Source organism: Scyliorhinus canicula, chromosome 14 (genome assembly GCF_902713615.1).
Source record: "Scyliorhinus canicula chromosome 14, sScyCan1.1, whole genome shotgun sequence".
Lineage (NCBI taxonomy): Eukaryota > Metazoa > Chordata > Chondrichthyes > Carcharhiniformes > Scyliorhinidae > Scyliorhinus > Scyliorhinus canicula.
In genome coordinates this window covers 60,440,893-60,460,801 of record NC_052159.1, presented here as the reverse complement: position 1 = coordinate 60,460,801, position 19,909 = coordinate 60,440,893, and the positions used below count along the sequence as shown (strand labels likewise).

The window sequence follows — 19,909 nt, the reverse complement described above, 5'->3', positions numbered from 1 at the left end:
AGGTGCTGCCGAAGGAGTTTTGATGTGTTTCTGCAGTGCATCTTGTAGATGGTACACACCACTGGCATTGATTGTTGGTAGTGGAGGGAGTGAATATTAGTGAAACAGCACCAATCAAGTGATATGCTTTACCCTGGATGGTGTCAGGCTTCTTTAGTGTTGTTGGAGCCACACTCTTCCAGATAAGTGGAGAGTATTCCATCACACCCCTGACTTGTGCCTTGTGGAGGTGGCAGGCTTTGGAGTGCTAGGTGGTGAAATTAGTGGTTTGCACAGTTGCATCACAACTCCAGGGTCCCAGATTCGACCCCTGGCTTGGGTCACTGTCTGTGCAGAGTTTGCACATTCTCCCCATGTCTGCGTGGGTTTCCTCCGGGTGCTCTGGTTTCCTCCCGCAGTCCAAAAATGTGCAGGTTAGGTGGATTGGCCATGATAAATTGCCCTTAGATTAGGAGGGGTGACTGGTTTTTAGGGATAGGGTGGAGTGTGGGCTTAAGTGGGGTGCTCTTGTGTCGCAAGATCCGGGAATCCAGGAGGAGAAAGAGGCAGACGTTCTGGTCTTTCCTTCCTTGGCAGCCTGGAGACCATTAATATTAGCTTGGAGGGACTCGAGGCCCCCAAAGTCGGAGACCTGGCTATCTGACATGGCTAGCTTTCTCTAATTCGAGAAAATCAAGTTCACCCTGAGAGGGTCACTGTTGGGGTTCGCCCGGAGGTGGCAACCATTCATCGACTTCTTCGCGGAAAATTAATCATCAGCAGAGGGGAGGGGGGTAGGTTAGTGTAGATTAGTGGGTTAATTAATGGTGGGACCTGATAGGGAGGGAGGTGGTATTTGCACTATGTTTACAGTCTCGTGTACATTGTTTATACTGCTGCTGTTACAGTGCCAAAAAACTACCTCAATAAAATGTTTATTAAAAAAAAAAGTGGGGTGCTCTTTCCAGGAGCCGGTACAGACTCGATGGGCCGAATGGCCTCCTGCATTGTAATTTCTGTGATTCTATATAATACTCGCCACAGGATTCCCAGTCTCTGACTTGCTCTTGTAGCCACAATACTTATGTGGCTAGTCTAGTTCTGATTCTGGTAATGGTAACCCCAAGGTGGTGTTAGTGGGAGATTCAGCAATGGTAATGCCATTGCATGTCAAGGAGCGACAGTTAGATTCTCTCTTGTTGGAAATGGTCATTGTCTTGCACTTATGAGTCGAATGTTACTTGCTCCTTGTCAGCCCAAGCCAGATAATTGCCCAGGTCTTGCTGGATTTGGACATGGACTGCTTCAGTATCTGAGAAGTTGTGAATGGTTTGGGACATTGTGTGATCATCAGCGAACATCCCCACTTTTAACCTTATGAAGGAAGGTCATTGGTGAGGCAGCTGAAGATGGTTGGGCCTCGGGCACTACTCCGAGGAACCCCTGCACTGATGTCCTGGAGCTAAGATGATTGATCTCCAACCACCGCAACCAACTTCCTCAAAGGACCTATGCTGTGCTAGGTTCAGTTAGTATTGTGGGAAATAAATGATCATGTGTGGACTTCTTCACAGCTCAGATAATAGCATTGCTCCCTGCTTGAGGGTAAAGGGCAAGCGATTTTGTCTCCCCTCTCCAGATACCATTAATCACTTTGCCTGGCTGCTAAATTGAAAATGTTGTCAATCAGGCATGATTAGGACTTGAATCAGATTAAATATTATTCCTCCTTTTTGATTTACACTCCTGTTTTTCTGTCTACATATTCCTATGCCCTGTTTAATTCTGAGTCAAGGTTTTGGCAGCTTACTTGTGACCAGCTCTTTACCTTTTTTCTTCAGACAGTTGGGATGGGCCAGGTCTTTTCTGAATAATTCTTACGCACTGTCAAAAAAAGTTACTATATTGAGTTTTTGCTTTATTTAGAGCAGTGCATCTCAAACTATCTGATGTGGCGGACCGGCAGTTTTTTTTTTCAATGTGCCAGGGACCAGTGAGCGAAACAAGCCAATCCAGGATTACTGTCTCTTTCTTTTCTGGAAACACTCCAAGTACCGGCAGACGATGGCTCGCGTACCGGTGCCACACTTTGAGAAGCACTGATTTAGAGCATGTTTATTTTACATTTTGTATCCATTGCTGCAATGCTAAATTCAAACCTACTGGCACAATACTGATACCAATACAGAACTAAGTGTAGTTCATTCATTTCTAAATCATAAGGTTTTGGGAACAAATCATAGCACATTTTTGTAAGAATCTGTATTTGTGTACTGTGTACAAATTGCATCCTGTATTGTGCTGATCTTCCCTGAAGTGTTAAATTTCCTTCTCGCCTCTTTGACATTACTATAGATCGTTGACTAAAATGCCTTTTGGACCCACCAGAAAATCTCCAGAATTGTGGTTGTGTTTTATATATTGGGCCATACTTTCAGATTTACATATTTTAAAATTGACTTAAGTTGGCACATTTATTTTGATTAGCAAAATGTACATAGCTATTTTTCATGCTGTTTGTGTTGTATATTTTTATAAAATAGAACTTTTTTTAAATTGTCTTTTTAGGAAGTAGGCATGCCTGCTGACTATGTGAACAAGTTGGCCAGAATGTTCCAGGATATTAAAGTATCTGAAGACCTGAACCAGGTTTTCAAAGAAATGCACAAAAACAATAAGTTGGCCTTACCAGGTATATTTGTTTTTTATCTGGACGAAAATGTTCTTTTGAATACTGTCAAAATGATTACTGATTTAAAAGGAGAACAAAAATAAAATGCTGTATTATTTGAATGCTTAACGTGTTTGAAGATTGCAGTTATGCCTATGTAGATTAAGTTTAAAACTAAAAAATGTTGTTCCTTGAAAAAAGAATGTTGTTCTTGTATTATAATAGAGTTTTATTTATTATAAAAACATCTTGGTAGAAATGCTATCTAACTAATTTTCTTATAACTGTTAATACAATTTAGCGGACTCTGTGAATATCAAGATTTTAAATGCTGGTGCCTGGTCACGAAGTTCCGAGAAAGTATTTGTTTCTCTACCAACTGAACTAGAAGATCTCATCCCTGAGGTGGAGGAATTCTACAAAAAAAACCACAGTGGTAGAAAGTTGCATTGGCATCATCTCATGTCTAATGGAATTGTAAGTGGATATTTAACCGTGGTCTTGATATTTAACGTCAGACTTTGAGTGTATTTCAGACAGCATTTGGCTGGGTTTGTTGCTCAATTTATCCTCCATGTTTTAAAAAAAAAGGAAGTCAGCCAGCAAGTGGTATTACTTTGTGTTCTGGAAATACAAAGGAAGTATATGAACAGTTTTTTTTTTAAATTAGCTTTCATTTAGTTAGATTCTAATGCATCTTATTTTTAATTACTGCAATACTTACGCAGGTTTAAGTCATGTAGCAAAACATATTTTCTGGTGAAAATGTATGTAAACAGAAATTTGGATATACTTGACTGCAATGTAATTTTTTTAAGCATGTTAATGACTCCTAATGAGCTCCATCAAAGTGAGATGAATTGTGTTTGTATTGTAGATTTTTAAATTGTATCTAGTCTTTTTTGCATTTCGATCTAATGGTAGAGTTGGAATGCTAAATTACTGTTCAGTGGCTCCTGCTGGAATGTGCAGGTGTGAATCTTTGATGACAGGATTAGGCTCCGTTGTGATGCCCCAAGAGCATGCCAGAATTTGCTGTTTAGACGAGCATGAAGAAGGTACTGCACGGCACCTGGCATTTATGAAATTACAGCCAAGCTTTTTCTGTTATAATTGGGAGAGGAAAATGGGGGGAAATGGCAACAAAAAAAAACTCTAAGTGGTATTCCAGTGGGCCTCTATCATTTGATACTTAGTGAATAATTTGATCTATTAGTTTCATTGCTGGCACAGAAGTGTAAATAATTGGTATTGACATAGGCCAGCCAGGATTAAGGTGAGTGCAATACACTTGTGTAAATGATCTTTTAAACATTTAAAAAATATTTGAAAGCTGTAAACCAAACTGAGACTCCATACAGAGCTCTTGAAAATGTCTTTTTATTAAAAAAAACTTCAGTTTCATTTGATTTATCAATTTGCGCTATTTGTCATACAGTGGGTAATAAACAAAAAAAAAGCTACAATGTTGTCTTTGTTGTCAATACACAATAATGGGAAAATCTTCCCCCTCCAAACAGATAACTTTCAAAAATGAGGTTGGCCAGTATGATTTGGAGGTTACTACATTTCAGTTGGCAGTACTGTTTGCCTGGAACCAAAGACCAAGAGAAAAGATTAGTTTTGAAAATCTAAAATTAGCAACTGAGCTTCCAGATGCAGAACTTAGGAGGACATTATGGGTAAGTCGTACCTTAATTAATTTTATTTTGAATTATATTTGCAAATATCAATGAATACTTTCACATTTGAAGATATGGATAGGTGACTTGCTTGTAGAAGTGCGCCGTAACAGTAACTTGCATTACGTAGGTTCTTTTAGAATAGAAAATGTTACTTTTGAGAAAACAAGCAATAAGCTAATGAAAGGGTGACCTAGAGATGACCTTTGAAGAAAGAGAATAGTGGTATGTGTTTAAAGATGGAAATTCCGAAGAGTGAAACCCTGGTCATTGAAATGAAAGCCATCAGAAAATGAAGAGGTGGGGAAGAGAGGAGGTGCAGTACTGAAGAGGACATGGTCAAAGGAGTGGAGAGTTAGAATTTCAGGTTGGCAGAGGTTGCAGAGGAATAATTAATTGGGGGAGGGTTAACCATAATTGGGTGAGAATGGATCAAGCACAAATCATTTGGGATCACAAACTGATGGAATAAAGGGCTTCCTTTAAAGAGGAGATAGTTCTGGTAAAGTCAGGGTGCGCACACCAACGAGAGGGAAAACATAGGGCCATAAAGCTCCTTAAATGATGAAAGAGATAAGTGAGTAAGAGGAAGCAGCAGAAGGATGCATATGACATGTCAAGTCAATAATAGAAGTGAGAATCATGTTGAATATAGAAATTTCGGAGAGGAAGTGGGGGAAAAAAAAGAGTTTGAGAAGAGACTGAGTGGCACAGTAGCACAGTGGTTAGCACTGCTTCCTTACAGTGCCAGGGACCTGGGTTCAATTCCAGCCTTGGGTGATTCTTGGAAGTTTGTGGGTTTTCTCCGTGTCTGTGGGTTTCTTCCGGGTGCTCCAGTTTCCTCCCACATCTAAAGATATACAGGTTAGGTGGATTGGCCATACTAAATTTCCCCTTGGTGTCCAAAGATGTGATGGCTAAGTTGACTTTTAGGATAGGATATGGGAGTCGGCTTGGGTGTAGTGCTCTTTCAGAGGGTCAGTGCAGACTCGAAGGACAGAATGGTCTCCTTCTGCACTGTAGGGATTCTGTGACTGGCAGTTAACATAAAAGGGAATTTATATGCTTCTAAAGCATATAAACAGTGAATAGGAGAAGCCAATTAGGGATCTAGAACGTGATGGCCAAGGTACTAAATGAGGAGATATTAGTGAAAGTGGATGTAGTTGACATACTGGATTGACTAAAAATCAATAGAGGCATTCAAAAGGCTGGCTAAACTTAAAAGTTGAGGTTAGGGTTGTAGTGGTCTGCATAACTGAAGGTATGTAAAGGGTTAATATTTATAAGCAAGTGCTAGATAACCACTAGATGGCAGTACCAGATATATGTATATAAGGTAAACTCAGAGAGCGTTCCTGCCTCTTCGTATCAGGAGTGACTAGTGAACAGAGTATTAAAGATATAGCTTAGTGTGCAGGTGTAGTTAATCATATATATACTTATTTATCTAATCTACAGTTATAGTTATAGAAGAGTGAACAAACTCATAGTTAAGTTATAATCGTTATTCAATAAATAGTATTAGCTTTATTTGAAGACTTCGTGTGTTACTCAACATCAAGCATATGACCATTCTGGCAGTAAGCAAATGAGTAACAAGATATTGCTAAACGTAATATAACAAGGGTGAAATGCATCAAATGATACTGAGGAAAGTAAGGGTGGAAATAGTAGAGGCACTGGCTATAATCTTCAATCCTCCGTGTGCAGAGGACTGGAAAATTGTAAATGTGATGTCCAGTTTCAAAACAAAAGGATAAAGGTTAATCCCTGGAATGCAGACCAATTAGTTTACTCTCTGTGCTGGGAAAGCTTTTGGAAAGAATAATTTGGGACAAGATTAAGTCTTTTTTTAAAAAATATTTTATTGCCATTTCTCATATTTATAAACAGTTGTATATATACATAAAATTTATCTTGCCCGTGCTAATTTGCTTTATTGTACAGAGAGGTTTATTTTGTCCTTTATTTAACTGACCCTATGTACATTTCACTGCCCTCTGGATTAGTCTATAGTTCCTCCCTGTTGCCCTCCCCCCTCCTCTTCTCTTATGCCCTCCCCCCCAAAAGCCGGTTGCGCGTCCGTTGGTTCCTCATCTATCTTGGTTTTTTATTCTTAGCTTACTCCTCGTTGCTGGCCTAGAACGGGTTTTGGAACAGGCCGTCAAACTGCCCCCAGGTATCCAGGAAGCCTTTCTCTGACCCTCTGATGACGTACTTAATCTTCTCCAGGTGGAGAAATTCTGAAAGATCAGCGAGCCAATCTGCAGCCATGGGTGGTGCTGCCGATGGCCGGCCGAGCAGGATTCTCTGGCATTCGATTAGGGAAGCGAAAGCAAGGGTGTTAGCCCCTTCCCCATGTGTAGTTCTGGCTGCTCCGATACCCTGAAGGTTGCTACTATCGGGCATGGCTTCACGCTCACCCCCCACAATCTTGGACATTGCCTGGGAGAAGGCTGTCCAGAACCCAGCAAGTTTGGAACAAGCCCAAAACATGTGGTTGTGGTTGACCGGGCCCCTCTGGCACCGTTCACATTTATCCTCCACCTCTGGGAAGAACCTGCTCATTCGGGTTCTAGTCAGGTGTGCTCTGTGCACCAATTTGAGCTGTATTAGGCTGAGCCTTGCGCAGGAGGAGGTGGAGTTAGCCCTGCTCAGTGCTTCACTCCAGAGTCCCCATCCTACCTCTGTCCCCAGTTCGTCCTCCCATTTTTGTCTGGTCTCGTCCAGTGGTGTCCGGACTCTGTCCAGTAGCCGTCCATATATTCTCCCACATAGCCCCCCCCCTTCTCGCTGCTTGTACCTATAGGGTCCTCTAGTAGTGTGGTTTCTGGGGCACCGGGGTACCCTATTGTCCCTTTGCGGGAGAAGTGTTTTATTTGGAGGTGTCTCATTTCTTGTCCTTTTGCTAGTTTCCACTTTCTCGTCAGTTCGTCCAGTGTCGTCAGTCTGCGTCCTACGTAGAAGTCCCCGACCATCAATGTGCCTTTGTCCCGCCTCCATCTTTTGAAGGTGATATCTAGCATGGCTGGTGGGAATCTCTGATTGCTGCATATGGGAGCCATGGGAGACATTTTGATTATCCTGAAGTGTTTTCTCAACTAGGTCCACGTTCTCAGCGTGGCCGCTACCACTGGGCACCTTGTGTATCTTGTTGAGGAGGATGGGAGTGCTGCTGTAGCCAGGGCCCGGAGGGCATTCCTTTACAGGATGCCTCCTCCATTTGTACCGAATCTGTGCCGGGTTCTTGTACCCATCCCCTCATTCTTTCTGCCGTTGCTGCCCAGTGGTAATATTTTAGGTTTGGTAATGTCAAGCCCCCTTTGATTTTCCTTCTTTGCAGTGTTTGTTTGGGAATTCTCAGGTTCTTACCCCCCACACAAACGCCATGATTAGACTGTCTACGTTTTGGAAAAAGGCTTTGGGGATGAAGATCAGTATGGATCTAAACAGGAAGAGGAACCTTGGCAGTATGTTCATCTTAATCGTCTGCGCACTCTCCGCCAGGGAGAGTGGGAGTGAGCCCCACATTTGAAGGAATCCGGTGGGGAGACAGAGAGCACAGAGTCTCACTCTATGCAGATGACCTGCTCCTCTATGTCTCAAAGCCACAGGAGGGACTAAAGGCACAGGAGGGACTGCAAGGGCAGCACGGTAGCATTGTGGATAGCATAATTGCTTCACAGCTCCAGGGTCCCAGGTTCGATTCCACCTTGGGTCACTGTCTGTGCGGAGTCTGCACATCCTCCCCGTGTGTGCGTGGGTTTCCTCCGGGTGCTCTGGTTTCCTCCCACAGTCCAAAGATGTGCAGGTTAGGTGGATTGGCCATGATAAATTGCCCTTATTGTCCAAAATTGCCGTCAGTGTTGGGTGGGGTTACTGTGTTATGGGGATAGGGTGGAAGTGTTGACCTCGGGTAGGGTGCTCTTTCCAAGAGCCGGTGCAGACTCAATGGGCCGAGTGGCCTCCTTCTGCACTGTAAATTCTATGAAATACTGAAAGAGTTTGGAACCTTCCTGGGCTACAAACGTAACCTGAGCAAAAGTGAGGCATTCCCAGTGAATCCAAACAGAGAAGGGCAGAGCTGGAGGGGCTCCCGTTTAAAACGGCCCAGATCAGATTCCGTTACCTGGGGATCCAGATAGCCAGAGACTGGACACAGGTCCACAAGTGGAACCTGACCAACCTGGTGGAAGAAGTAAGATTAAGTCATTTGACCAGGGGCTTTTGTTTGTCTCATCGTATGGGTGGGTTTGCCGGCATTAGAGTCATAGATGTTTACAGCATGGAAACAGGCCCTTCGGACCAGTTTGTCCATGCCACTCAGTTTCTATCACTATCTTAGGAATTTGGAGTAAGCACGGGACAATTCCTCACAGTGGAAATGGCTGAATTGAAGGGAGTGGTGCATGGGAGACCCCCGATCAGACTGGTCACTTGGGATGTTTAGAAGTCTGGGTGGTGGGGGGGGGGGGGGGGGGGGGGGGGGGGGGGGGGGGGGGGGGGAAAGGAATTTAAGGGCTTATGTTATGCTTTTGCAGGAGACCCACCTGTGAGTGAGGGATCAGGCTGGGCTCCGGAAGGGTTGGGTGAGCCAGGTGTTCCACTCAGATTCTGGGGGGGTTGGCAATTTTAATGAACAAGAAGGTCTGTTTTCTAGCAGGTAGGGCTGTGGCGGATCATGGAGGCAGATATGTGATAGTTACTGGAATATAAGTCAGTGGTATTGATCATTCTATACACCCCGAATTGGGACGATGTAACATTTATGAGGAGATTGTTGGCCGCAATACCAAATTTGAACACTCATCAGTTGATACTGGGAGAAAATTTAAATTGCATTTTTAACCCGAAACCTGACTGATCTAGGCAGAAGTTGTTGGTCCCTTCGGGGGTGGCGAAAGCGTTGTTGGCATTCATGGAAGCTGCGAGGGCAGCCTGTGGCGATTAGGCACCCTGAGGGTAAGGAATTTATTTTTTTCTCCGTTACATGAAGCATATTTATGGTAGACATTTTCCTGACAGGAAGGTCTCTTCTTTCTGGGGTGAGGAAAGCAGAGTACTCGACTATAGCCATCTCAGACCATGTTTTACATTTAGTGGATTTGGTTTTGAGGTAGGCTCAGCTCTGCACCCGACATGGAGATTAGATGTTGGGGTTATTAGTGGACACTGGGTTCTGTGGATGGATATGTAAGGCTATAAATGAATACGCGGGTTAATAGGAATGGGTCGCTCTCGCCGTCCATTCTGTGGGAGGCCTTGAAAGCGATGATTTGAGGGGCGATAATTGAGCACAAAGCATATATGGATATGGAGGCTAGAAGGCAGTGCCAGAAATTGGTGGATGGCATTTTGAAAGTGGACAGCAGATACTCGAATGATCCCACCCCAGAGCCCCTGACAAGCCGGAAAAAGCTGCATATACAGTTTGGCCTATTGTCTACAGACTAGGGGATGTGCCAGTTGTGGTGCTCGAGGGGGTTACTTATGAATATGGGGAGCCATACCTTGGTTTGCCTGTTGAGGTGGCAGGCGGCCTCCCGATAGATTATCCAGGTCAGAGACTCGAGCGGCAGGCTGGTGTCCACTCAGGACAAAGTTTTTTTTTTTTTTAAATTACTTTATCAGAGTTACAAAACCAGAGGTCAGAGTGTGGACGGGGCAAACCCCAAATTCAGCTCTTTGCCTGCTCAAAAAAACAATTCAATTTAAATCTAATTCATGGTCCCTCCAAGAGAGACATACTAGAACCAGGCATTACACCTGACCTCGCGCTCATCTTAGCCAAAAGGCTGAGAACCACTTGTAGGGGAGGAAGAGCATGAGGAGCTGGAGGCCCTATTGGGTCCAGAAGAGGTCCTGGCAGTGAGTGGGCAGAAGCAAACAGGTAAGGCCCCTGGCCAGATGATTTCCAGGTGGAGTTTTGCAAGGTGTTTCCTGGGCAGTTGGTTGTGTTACTGATGGGGATATTTGAAGACTTTGCAGTACGGAACTCTCTTCCTGCGACAGTGGTTCAGGCACCGATTTCCCTTCTACTAAAAAAAGAACAAGTCCCCTTGAGTGCTGATTGTACCGTCCTATTTCATTACTTTATTTGAACAGCAAGATATTGGCTAAGGTGATAACGCTGAGGTTGGAGCCCTGTCTTCTTAAGGTGGTTGGGGAAGATTAGACGGGATTTTTTAAGGTCTGGCAATTGTCATCCAATATGCAGTGATTGTTAAATGTGGTTCTTTCCCCTCGTTAGATGTCAAAAAGACATTTGGTAGGGTAGAAGGGGGTATCTTTTTGCAATTTTAGGAGAGGTGCAGGTTGAGGCCTAAGTTTGTGTCATGTATATGTCTGTTGCACAAAGCTCCCTCTGCTAGTGTTTGCACCAGCATCATGAGCTCAGGGTACTTTCAATTAAACAGGGGAACGAAACGGGGTGCCCTGTGTGTTTGCGCTCTCTCTCTCTCTCTCTGTGTCTGTCTCTCTCTTTCTCTCTCTCTCTCTCTAATATATTATATCTCTCTCTGTCCCTCATTCTATATCTCTCTCTTTATATATCTCTCTCTTTATATATCTCTCTCTCTCTCTCTCTATATATATATATATATATATATATATATATATCTCTCTATAGCTCTCTCTCTATAGCTCTCTCTCTATAGCTCTCTCTCTCTCTCTCTTTCTTTCCCGTCCCTCTTGTTTGCAATAGTGATGGAGCCTTTGATCATCACCTTGAGAGCTTCGGGTAAGTAGAGGGGGTAATTAGGGGAGGGATAATTATGTGGCAGGCCTGGTCCCCACTATGGGTGATACATTGGAACTACTGAAGTGCTTTGGCTCCTTTTCCAGATATAAATTAAATCTGGTAAACAGTGAGTGTTTTACCGGGGATCCAACCTGGGGGTGCTTCCATTTTGCTTGGCCGGATCTAGTTTTAGTTATCTAGAGTGACTGGAGATTGGGCCCAACTTCATAAATTGAATTGTACTAGCCTGGTGAGTAAAGTCGAGACTGACCTGCAAAGGTAGATTAACCTTCCCCTGTCCTTGACGGGCAAGGTCCAGTCGATCAAGATGAACTTTTTGCCACAATTTTTGGGTTTTTTTCCCTAGTGTCTGCCGGGTTTCCTTCCTAAATCTGTTTTTGGGTGAGTGGAAAAGTTGCTATCATTCTTTATATGGACAGGAAGGACTGTGAGGATTTGTAGAACAGTCCTTCAAAGGGCTAGACAGTCAGGGGGTGGGTATTTATTACTGGGCAGCTAATGCAGAGATGATGTTGGGTTGGTGTAGTGATCCTGGGGCTACGTGGGTGCAAATAGAATTGAGGTCACGATGTGGGTCTGGTCTGGGGGCATTAGTGTTGGCCTCGCTCCCGTTCTCACCGACAAAGTACTTGTCAAATCCAGTGGTTGTTCCATTTTTCAAGCTATGGAGACAGTTTCAACAACATTTTAAACTGGGGCCAGTGTTGAAGCTGGCTCCCATTTGTTGGAGCCAACGAGATTAGATGCCACAATGTGTGGGTGGAAAGGAGCTAGAGAGAGTGGGTGATTTGTTCCTAAAGGGCTGGTTTGCCAGTCTAGAAGAATTGACGGAAAAGTTTGAGCTCTCGGGTTGAAGTTCATTCCGATATCTACAAGTTAGCAACTTTGAGAGACAGAGTTTCCCAGCATTCCCCGCAGCACCGCCCACATCTCTAATGGAGAAGGTCCTTTCGCTCGTGAGGTAGGAGGAAGCAACCACTTCCAGTATTTATGGACTGATTTTATCAGAAGATTTGGTGTCCGCGGAGGGGATTAAGGCTAGGTGGGTGGAGGAGTTGGGGTCCATAGTGGATGATGAGGTGTGGAGTGAGTCCCTTTTCAGGGTGACCTCCATGTCCTTGTGCGTGAGGCTTGATTTGATTCAACTTGGGGTAGTTTTTAGGGCGCACTTAACCAAGTCCAGAATGAGTCGCCTCTTTTTTTAAAAAAATAATTTTTATTCAAATTTTTCAACAACAAATTTTCTCCCAACAATAAAATGAACAAGGCATAGAAATAAACAGAAAGAAAAGCCCCCCCTCCCCACCAAATACAAAGCAATAAATTAATAACAAAAAAGAACGTTGCAAACATAGTCGCAGAAACAAACCCCCTTAACAGACCCATAACCCCCCCCCCCCCCCCCCCCCCCCCCCCCCGGTGGCTGCTGAGATTAACCACCCTCTAACACTCCGCCAGGAAATCAAGAAAAGGCTGCCACCGCTGGAAGAACCCTTGTACCGACCCCATCAGGGCAAACTTGACCCTTTCCAGTTTGATGAACTCAGCCATGTCGTTAATCCACGATTCTGGGCTCGGAGGCTTCGCGTCCCTCCACTGTAAAATAATCCTACGCCGGGCTACTAGAGACGCAAAGGCCAGGATACCGGCCTCTCTCGCCTCCTGCACTCCCGGCTCCGATGCTACCCCAAAGATAGCGAGCCCCCAGCCCGGTTCCACCCTGGAACCGACCACCATGGACAAGGTCCCCGCCACCCCCTTCCAGAACCCCTCCAACGCCTGACACGCCCAGAACATGTGGGTGTGATTCGCCGGGCCTCCCGAACATCTCCCCCACCTGTCCTCAGCCCCAAAGAACCGGCTTAGCCTGGCCCCAGTCATGTGCGCCCTATGCAGCACCTACAGCTGAATTAAGCTGAGCCGTGCGCAAGAGGAGGACGAATTCACCCTCCCCAGGGCGTCCGCCCACGTCCCCTCGTCGATCTCCTCCCCTAGCTCCTCCTCCCACTTCGCTTTCAGCTCCTCCACCGAGGCCTCCTTCCCCTCCTGCATCACCTGATAAATTGCCGAGATCCTACCCTAACCGACCCACGTCCCCGAGAGCACCCTATCCTGCACCCCCCTTGGTGGCAATAACAGAAACTCCGCCACCTGCCGCTTAACAAACGCCCTAATCTGCATACACCTGAAAGCATTCCCGGGGGGGAGACCCCACTTCCCCTCCAACTCCTCTATGGTCGCAAACTTCCCGTCGAGGAAAAGGTCCCCCATCCACCTGATGCCTGCCCTATGCCAACTCAAAAACCCACCATCTATTCTCCCTGGTGCAAACCGGTGGTTGCCCCGTATCGGGGTCCAAACTGAGGCCTTTACTTCCCCCCTATGCCGCCTCCACTGTCCCCAAATTTTGAGGGAAGCCACCACTACTGGACTTGTAGAATACCTTGCCGGGGGGAGTGGGAGCGGGGCCGTTACCAATGCCTCCAAACTCGTGCCCACACAGGACGCCACCTCCAACCTCTTCCATGCGGCACCCTCCCCCTCCATCACCCACCTACGAATCATTGCCACATTCCCAGCCCAGTAGTACCCACACAGGTTGGGCAACGCCAAACCACCTACCTCACTGCCTCGCTCCAGGAATACCCTCCTCACTCTCGGGGTCTTCCGCGCCCACACGAACCCCAGAATACTCTACCGTCCTAAAAAAAGCCTTCGGAATCAAGATGGGGAGACACTGGAAGAGAAACAAAAATCTCGGGACCGAGGATAATCGGTCATCTTAACCGACTGGACCCTGCCAGCCAAAGAGAGTGGCAGCACATCCCACCTCCTAAACTCCTCCATCTGTTCCACCAGCCTTGAAAAGTTTAGCCTATGCAGGGCCCCCCAGCTCCTAGCTATCTGGACGCCAGGATATCTAAAGCTCCTCTCCGCCCTCTTCAACGGGAGCTCCCCTATCTCCCTCTCCTGGCCCCCCAAGTGCAGCACAAACAGCTCACTCTTCCCCACGTTGAGCTTATAGCCCGAAATGTCCCCAAACTCCCCAAGTATCCTCAACACCTCTGGCATCCCCCCCGCCGGAACCGCGATGTACAACAGTAAATCATCTGCGTACAGCGACAACCAGTCCCCCCCCCCCCCCCCCCCCCCCCCCCCCCCCGCACAATCCCCCTCCAGTTCTTCAAATCCCTCAGCGCCATGGCCAGCAGGGGTTCAATCGCTGACGCGAAGAGCAGGGGAGACGAGGGGCACCCCTGCCTCGTCCTCCGGGACAGCCGAAAGTCCTCCGACCTCCTCCCATTCGGCACCACGCTCGCTACCGGGGCACTGTACAGCAGCCTCACCCAGCTAATGAATCCCTCACCAAACCCAAATCTCCTCAACACTTCCCACAGTTAGCTCCACCCTATCGAAAGCTTTCTCTGCATCCATCGATGCTACTATTTCCGCCAACGACATCTTCATAACATTAAGAAGCCGCCGCACATTGACATTCAGCTGCCTCCCCTTCACAAACCCCGTTTGGTCCTCATGGATAACCAGCGGGACCACATCCTCCACCCTCCTGGACAGTATCTTAGCCAACAACTTTGCGTTCACGTTGAGGAGCGAGATCGGCCTGTAAGACCCACACTGGAGGGGGTCCTTATCCCGCTTCAGAATCAGTGAGATTATTGCTCTAGACATCGTCGGGGGCAAGGCCCCCCCCCCCCCCCCCCCCCCCCCTCCTCGCCTCATTCAGGGTCCTCACTAACAACGGGCCCAGCAGGTCTGAAAACCTCTTATAAAACTCCACCGGGAACCCGTCGGGTCCCGGTGCTTTCCCTGTCTGCATGCTACCAGCACCTCCATCAGCTCCTCCAACTCGATTGGGGCCCCCAGACCCTCCACCCGCTCCTCCTCCACTCTTGGGAACTCCAGCTTATCCAGAAAGCGGTCCATCCCGCCCATCTCCCTCGGGGGCACCGACCGGTACAGCTCCTCGTAAAAGAATCTGAACACCCCATTAGCGTCCCTAGCACTCCGCACCAGGTTCCCACCTGCATCTGTGACTCCCCCTATCTCTCACCCGCTGCCTCCCGCTTCCGGAGCTGGTGGGCCAGCATTCGACTTGCCTTCTCCCCGTACTCATATACCGCCCCCTGTGCCCTCCTCCACTGCGCCTCCGCCTTCCGGGTGGTCAGTATATCGAACTCCGCTTGAAGACTGCGACGCTTCCTCAAAAGCCCCACTTCCGGGACATCCGCATACCTCCTGTCCACCCTTACCATTTCTTCCACCAACCTCTCCCTCTCTCCCCTCTCCCTGTGCGCACTAATAGATATCAGCTTCCCTCTAACCACTGCCTTCAGCGCTTCCCAGACCACTCCAACCTGCACCCATTGTCAATACCCCTCTATGCACCTACGGACCCGCCCACGTACTTCCTCCTCTGACAGAAGCCCCACATCTAACCTCCACAGCGGGCGCTGATCCTTCCCCTCCTCCAGGTCCACCGAATGCGGAGCGTGGTCAGATATGACTATCGCCGAATACTCCGCCCCCACCACTCTCGGGAATAGCGCCCCGCTGGGGTCAAAAAAATCAATCCGGGAATAAGCCTTGTGGACATAGGAGAAAAAGGAAAACTCCCTACCTCCCGGCCTCAGAAATCTCCAAGGGTCTACCCCTCCCATCTGATCCATGAACCCCCTCAGCACTGAGGCCGCTGCCGGCCTCTTGCCCGTCTTAGACCTCGAACAATCCAGAGCTGGGTCCAACACAGTATTAAAATCCCCTCCCAAGATCAAGCCCCCCCGTCTCCAGGTCCGGAATCCGGCTCAACATTCGCCGCATGAAACCCGCGTCATCCCAGTTGGGGGCGTACACATTAACCAGAACCACCCGCTCCCCTTGAAGCCTACCACTCACCATTACCACAGCTATCTACCACAGCTGTCCGCCACCACACTCGACGCCACGAACGACAAGCTCTTGCCAACTAAAGTCGCCACCCCTCGATTCTTCGCATCTAGCCCCGAGTGAAACACCTGTCCAACCCAGCCTCTTCTCAGCCTCACCTGATCCACCACATTAAGGTGCGTCTCCTGGAGCATAGCCACGTCCGCTCCCAGCCCCTTCAAATGCGCCAAGACCCGGGACCGCTTCACCGGTTCATTCAGCCCCCTCACGTTCCATGTGACCAGCCGAATCTGGGGGGGTCTTCCCCCTCCCTCTGCGCCGGTCAGCCATAGCTCTCCCCCGGTTCACCACGTGCCCGCAGAACCCCCCAGGCCCGTTCCCCACGGTGGCAGATCCCCCCCCCCCCCCATCACCAGCAGTTCCCCTTCGGCCCCTGCAGCAGCAACCCGGTTGCCCCCCCCCCTATTGCCCCCCCCCCCCACCCCCTCCCAAGCTAGGGCCCCCCTAGCTGCGTAACCCCTTCCGTCGTACTTCCGTAAGTCAGCCGACTCCTGCTGACCCCGGCTGCTCCCACCACCTCAACGACCCCCCCCCCTCGGTGTAACACAACCACCACTCCCCCCACCCAGTGCCGGTCCCGCCCACTGTGCCTCCAACGCGGGAAGAAAGCCCAAGCTTCCATCTCAGACCCCCCCCCCCCCCCCCCGACCCAACACGCGGGAAAAAGAAGGGCGCGTGACCCAGCGGGACCCCAGCCCTCCACCAGTGAAAAACAAGAAAGCACCCGAATAAATAAATAACAGCCCCAAAAAACAACAAAGCAAAAAGGCATCAACAAACACAACCAGAAAAACAAAAGGATACCCAGGAGGACAAGGCCTCCGGACTATGTACATCAGTCCCCAGTCCTCAGTTCGAGTCCAACTTCTCTGCCTGGACGAAGGCCCAGGCATCCTCCGGGGAATCGAAGTAAAGCTGGCGATCTTTGTAAGTGACCCAGAGGCGAGCCGGCTGTAACAGGCCAAACTTCTTGTGAAGCACTGCCTTCGTCCGATTAAAACCAGCCCTTCTGTTCGCCACCTCCGCGCTCCAATCCTGATAAATCCTGATCTCTGCATTCTCCCACTTGCTGCTCCTCTCCTTCTTCGCCATCTCAGCACACACTCACGGTCAACAAAGCGGTGAAAACGGACCAGCACCGCCCTAGGCGGCTCGGTCGGCTTGGGCTTCCTCAGCAGCACTCGATGGGCACCCTCCAGCTCCAAGGGCCCCTGGAACAACCCCGCACCCATTAACGAGTTCAGCATCACGGACCCGTAGGCCCCCAAGTCCGAACCTTCCAGCCCCTCCGAGAGGCCCAGGATCCGCAGGTTCTTCCGACGGGAGCGGTTCTCCATCTCTTCCATCCTCGCTAGCCATTTCTTGTGGAGCGCCTCGTGCGACTCCACCTTCACTGCCAGGCCTAGGAGTTCGTCCTCGCTCTCCGAGGCCTTTTGCCGTAGCTCTCGGATCTCTGCACCCTGAGCCGTCTGAGTCGCCATGAGCTTGTCCAGCGAGGCCTTAAATGGTTCCAGGATCTCAGCCTTCAGCTCTCTGAAGCTGCTCCTGCGCCCACTGCTGCCACACTGCCGGTTCCCTGCCCGCCGCCATATTGTTTCTCCTGCCTTGCACCTTTCTCTGCTCCAAAGCCGATTTTTTAACCATTCCGCTCCTGGTCCAGTCCATCCACCGGCAGATAAGCGCAGTGGATGTGTTCCCACACCGGGTAAAGTCCAGCCAGCATCGCTACGGTCCCTTAAAAGAGCCGAAAATAGCGGGAGCTACCGAACGTGCAGCTTAGCTCCGTATCACCGCAACCGGAAGTCCGAGTCGCTTCTTTTTAGGGATGGAGGACAGGTACGAGCACTGTTCTAGAGGTCCGACTAACCACGCGCACACGTCTCGTCCAAATTGGTAGGTTTGTGGGTCTCCTTTAACACCACATCGGCGATTCTGAAGATTGAGCTGGCACCCTGTCCTTTAGTGGCCGTCTTTGAAGTGTCAGACTTGACGGAGCTGTAGACCAGGGGTGGGCAAACTACGGCCCGCGGGCCGCATGCGGCCCGACAAAGGTTTTTATGCGGCCCACCAATGAGGTGCCCGGAATCATAACCGGCATTTTTGAAAAGCCGCCGGGGAAAAGCCGCTGAAGTAAATGCGCTTATTCAATAAGCCTTATTATTGTTTGTAACCTGGACTCCTATTGGTCGCACACCCAACTAAACCGACCAATAAGGCAGCCCCACTCATCCACCCCACTACGCGCGTTTTTATCGTTGACTCGGCTAGGCTGTGCTTCTGTCAGTGTTAAGGATCAGCACAAGCAACTTGACACCTGATTTCAACAAACTGGTAAATGACTGCAGTCAGATGCATCATTCTCATTGACATTGTTCTGTTACTTACTGAGTTACTTTGTTTTTCAAATAAATGTGCTTTTTTTTCTTTAAAGACCTTTTATTTTGGCTATTTAAAATAATAATTATTTTACTTAAGATACTATGCGGCCCTTTAAAATTGTGAATTTCTGAATGTGGCCCTTGCACGGAAAGGTTTGCCCACCCCTGCTGTAGACAATGTCCTAGCCTTCGCCTCGCTGATTGTCCGGAGACGAATAATGCTGGGGTGGAGGTCTCCATCTCCCCCAATTGCCTCGGTGCAGCTGGAGGATGTGATGGAGTTCTTACACCTCGAGAAAGTTCAGTTCACAGTGAGGGGAGCAATCAAGGGGTTCTATCGGAGATGGCAGATTTTTATTGTTTATTACAAGGAATTGGTCACCGTTGGTTGTTGGGAGGGGGGTTGGTGGAGGGATTTATGTTTGGTGAGAAGTTGTTCTATTTTACTGGGTTTTTTTATGATTGTGTAAATTTGTTTTTTTTTCTATTTTGTATTTTATATATTGAAAAGTATAAAACTATTTTTTTAAAAAAGATTAAGTAATTTTGATAAATGTAGATTAATTACAAAAAACAGCACCAATTTATTCAGGCCAAATTGTGTTAAATAATTTGCTTGAATTTTTTGAGGCAATAGGGGGGGTTTTCTGAGGGTATTGCAGTTGATATGATCTATGTGGACTTCCAAAAGACATTTAATAAAGTGCTCATAACAGGCTTGTCATCAAGGTTAGAGCTCGTGGAATAAAAGAGGCAGTGGCAGCATGATTACAAAATTAACTGCGGGAGAAGAAGCAGTGGGCTCTCTAGGGCTCAGCATTACAACCACTGCTTTTCTTGATACAAATAGTGAGTAGATTTAAATGTGCAGGCCAAAATTTGCAGATGATGCATAATTTAGAATTATTGTGAACAGTGAAGGTGATAGAATTCAAAAGGGACATAGGTTGGTGGAATGGGTGGACAACGGGTGGATGGAATTGAATGCAGAAGTGATTAATTTTGTAGGAAGAATGGGGAGACATAATATAAAATAAAGGGCACAATCCTGAACAGAGAACCTGGAGTTATATGTGTACATATCGTTGAAGGTTCCAGGCAGGTTGAGAAAGAAGTTAATAAAGCATATGGAGTCCTGAGCTTAATGACACTGGTTTGGCCTCAATTGGAGTGTTGTGTCCAGGTGTAGGCATTACACATTTTAAGAAGGATGTGAAAGCCTTGGAGAGGATGCTGTAAAGATTCACACAACTGGTTTCATGGATGAGGAATTTAAGATTTGAAAAGTGGGGCTGTTCTGGAGTAGAAAATGTTGAAAGGAGATTTGATAGAGGTGCTCAAAATCATAAGGAGCGTGGACAGAATGGACAAACTGTTCCTGTTGGTTGAAGGATTGGGAACCAAAAGAACTAACAGCAACATGAAGGAAAATATGTTTACACAATGGTGGTTTGGATCTGAAGTACACTGT

General features: G+C 47.7%; 1 protein-coding gene across 8 annotated transcripts in view; it reads left to right on the top strand.

Moving 5' to 3' along the window:
* The window catches only part of LOC119977856 (cullin-5), a 121,916-nt gene that overhangs the window by 87,953 nt on the left and 14,054 nt on the right, over positions 1–19,909 (top strand). For all 8 annotated transcript variants that reach the window (XM_038819108.1, XM_038819109.1, XM_038819112.1 and 5 more), the window contains 3 exons: positions 2,548–2,671; positions 2,952–3,127; positions 4,171–4,332. In XM_038819108.1, the coding sequence (XP_038675036.1) occupies positions 2,548–2,671; positions 2,952–3,127; positions 4,171–4,332 (462 nt within the window). The remainder of the gene's footprint in view (positions 1–2,547; positions 2,672–2,951; positions 3,128–4,170; positions 4,333–19,909) is intronic.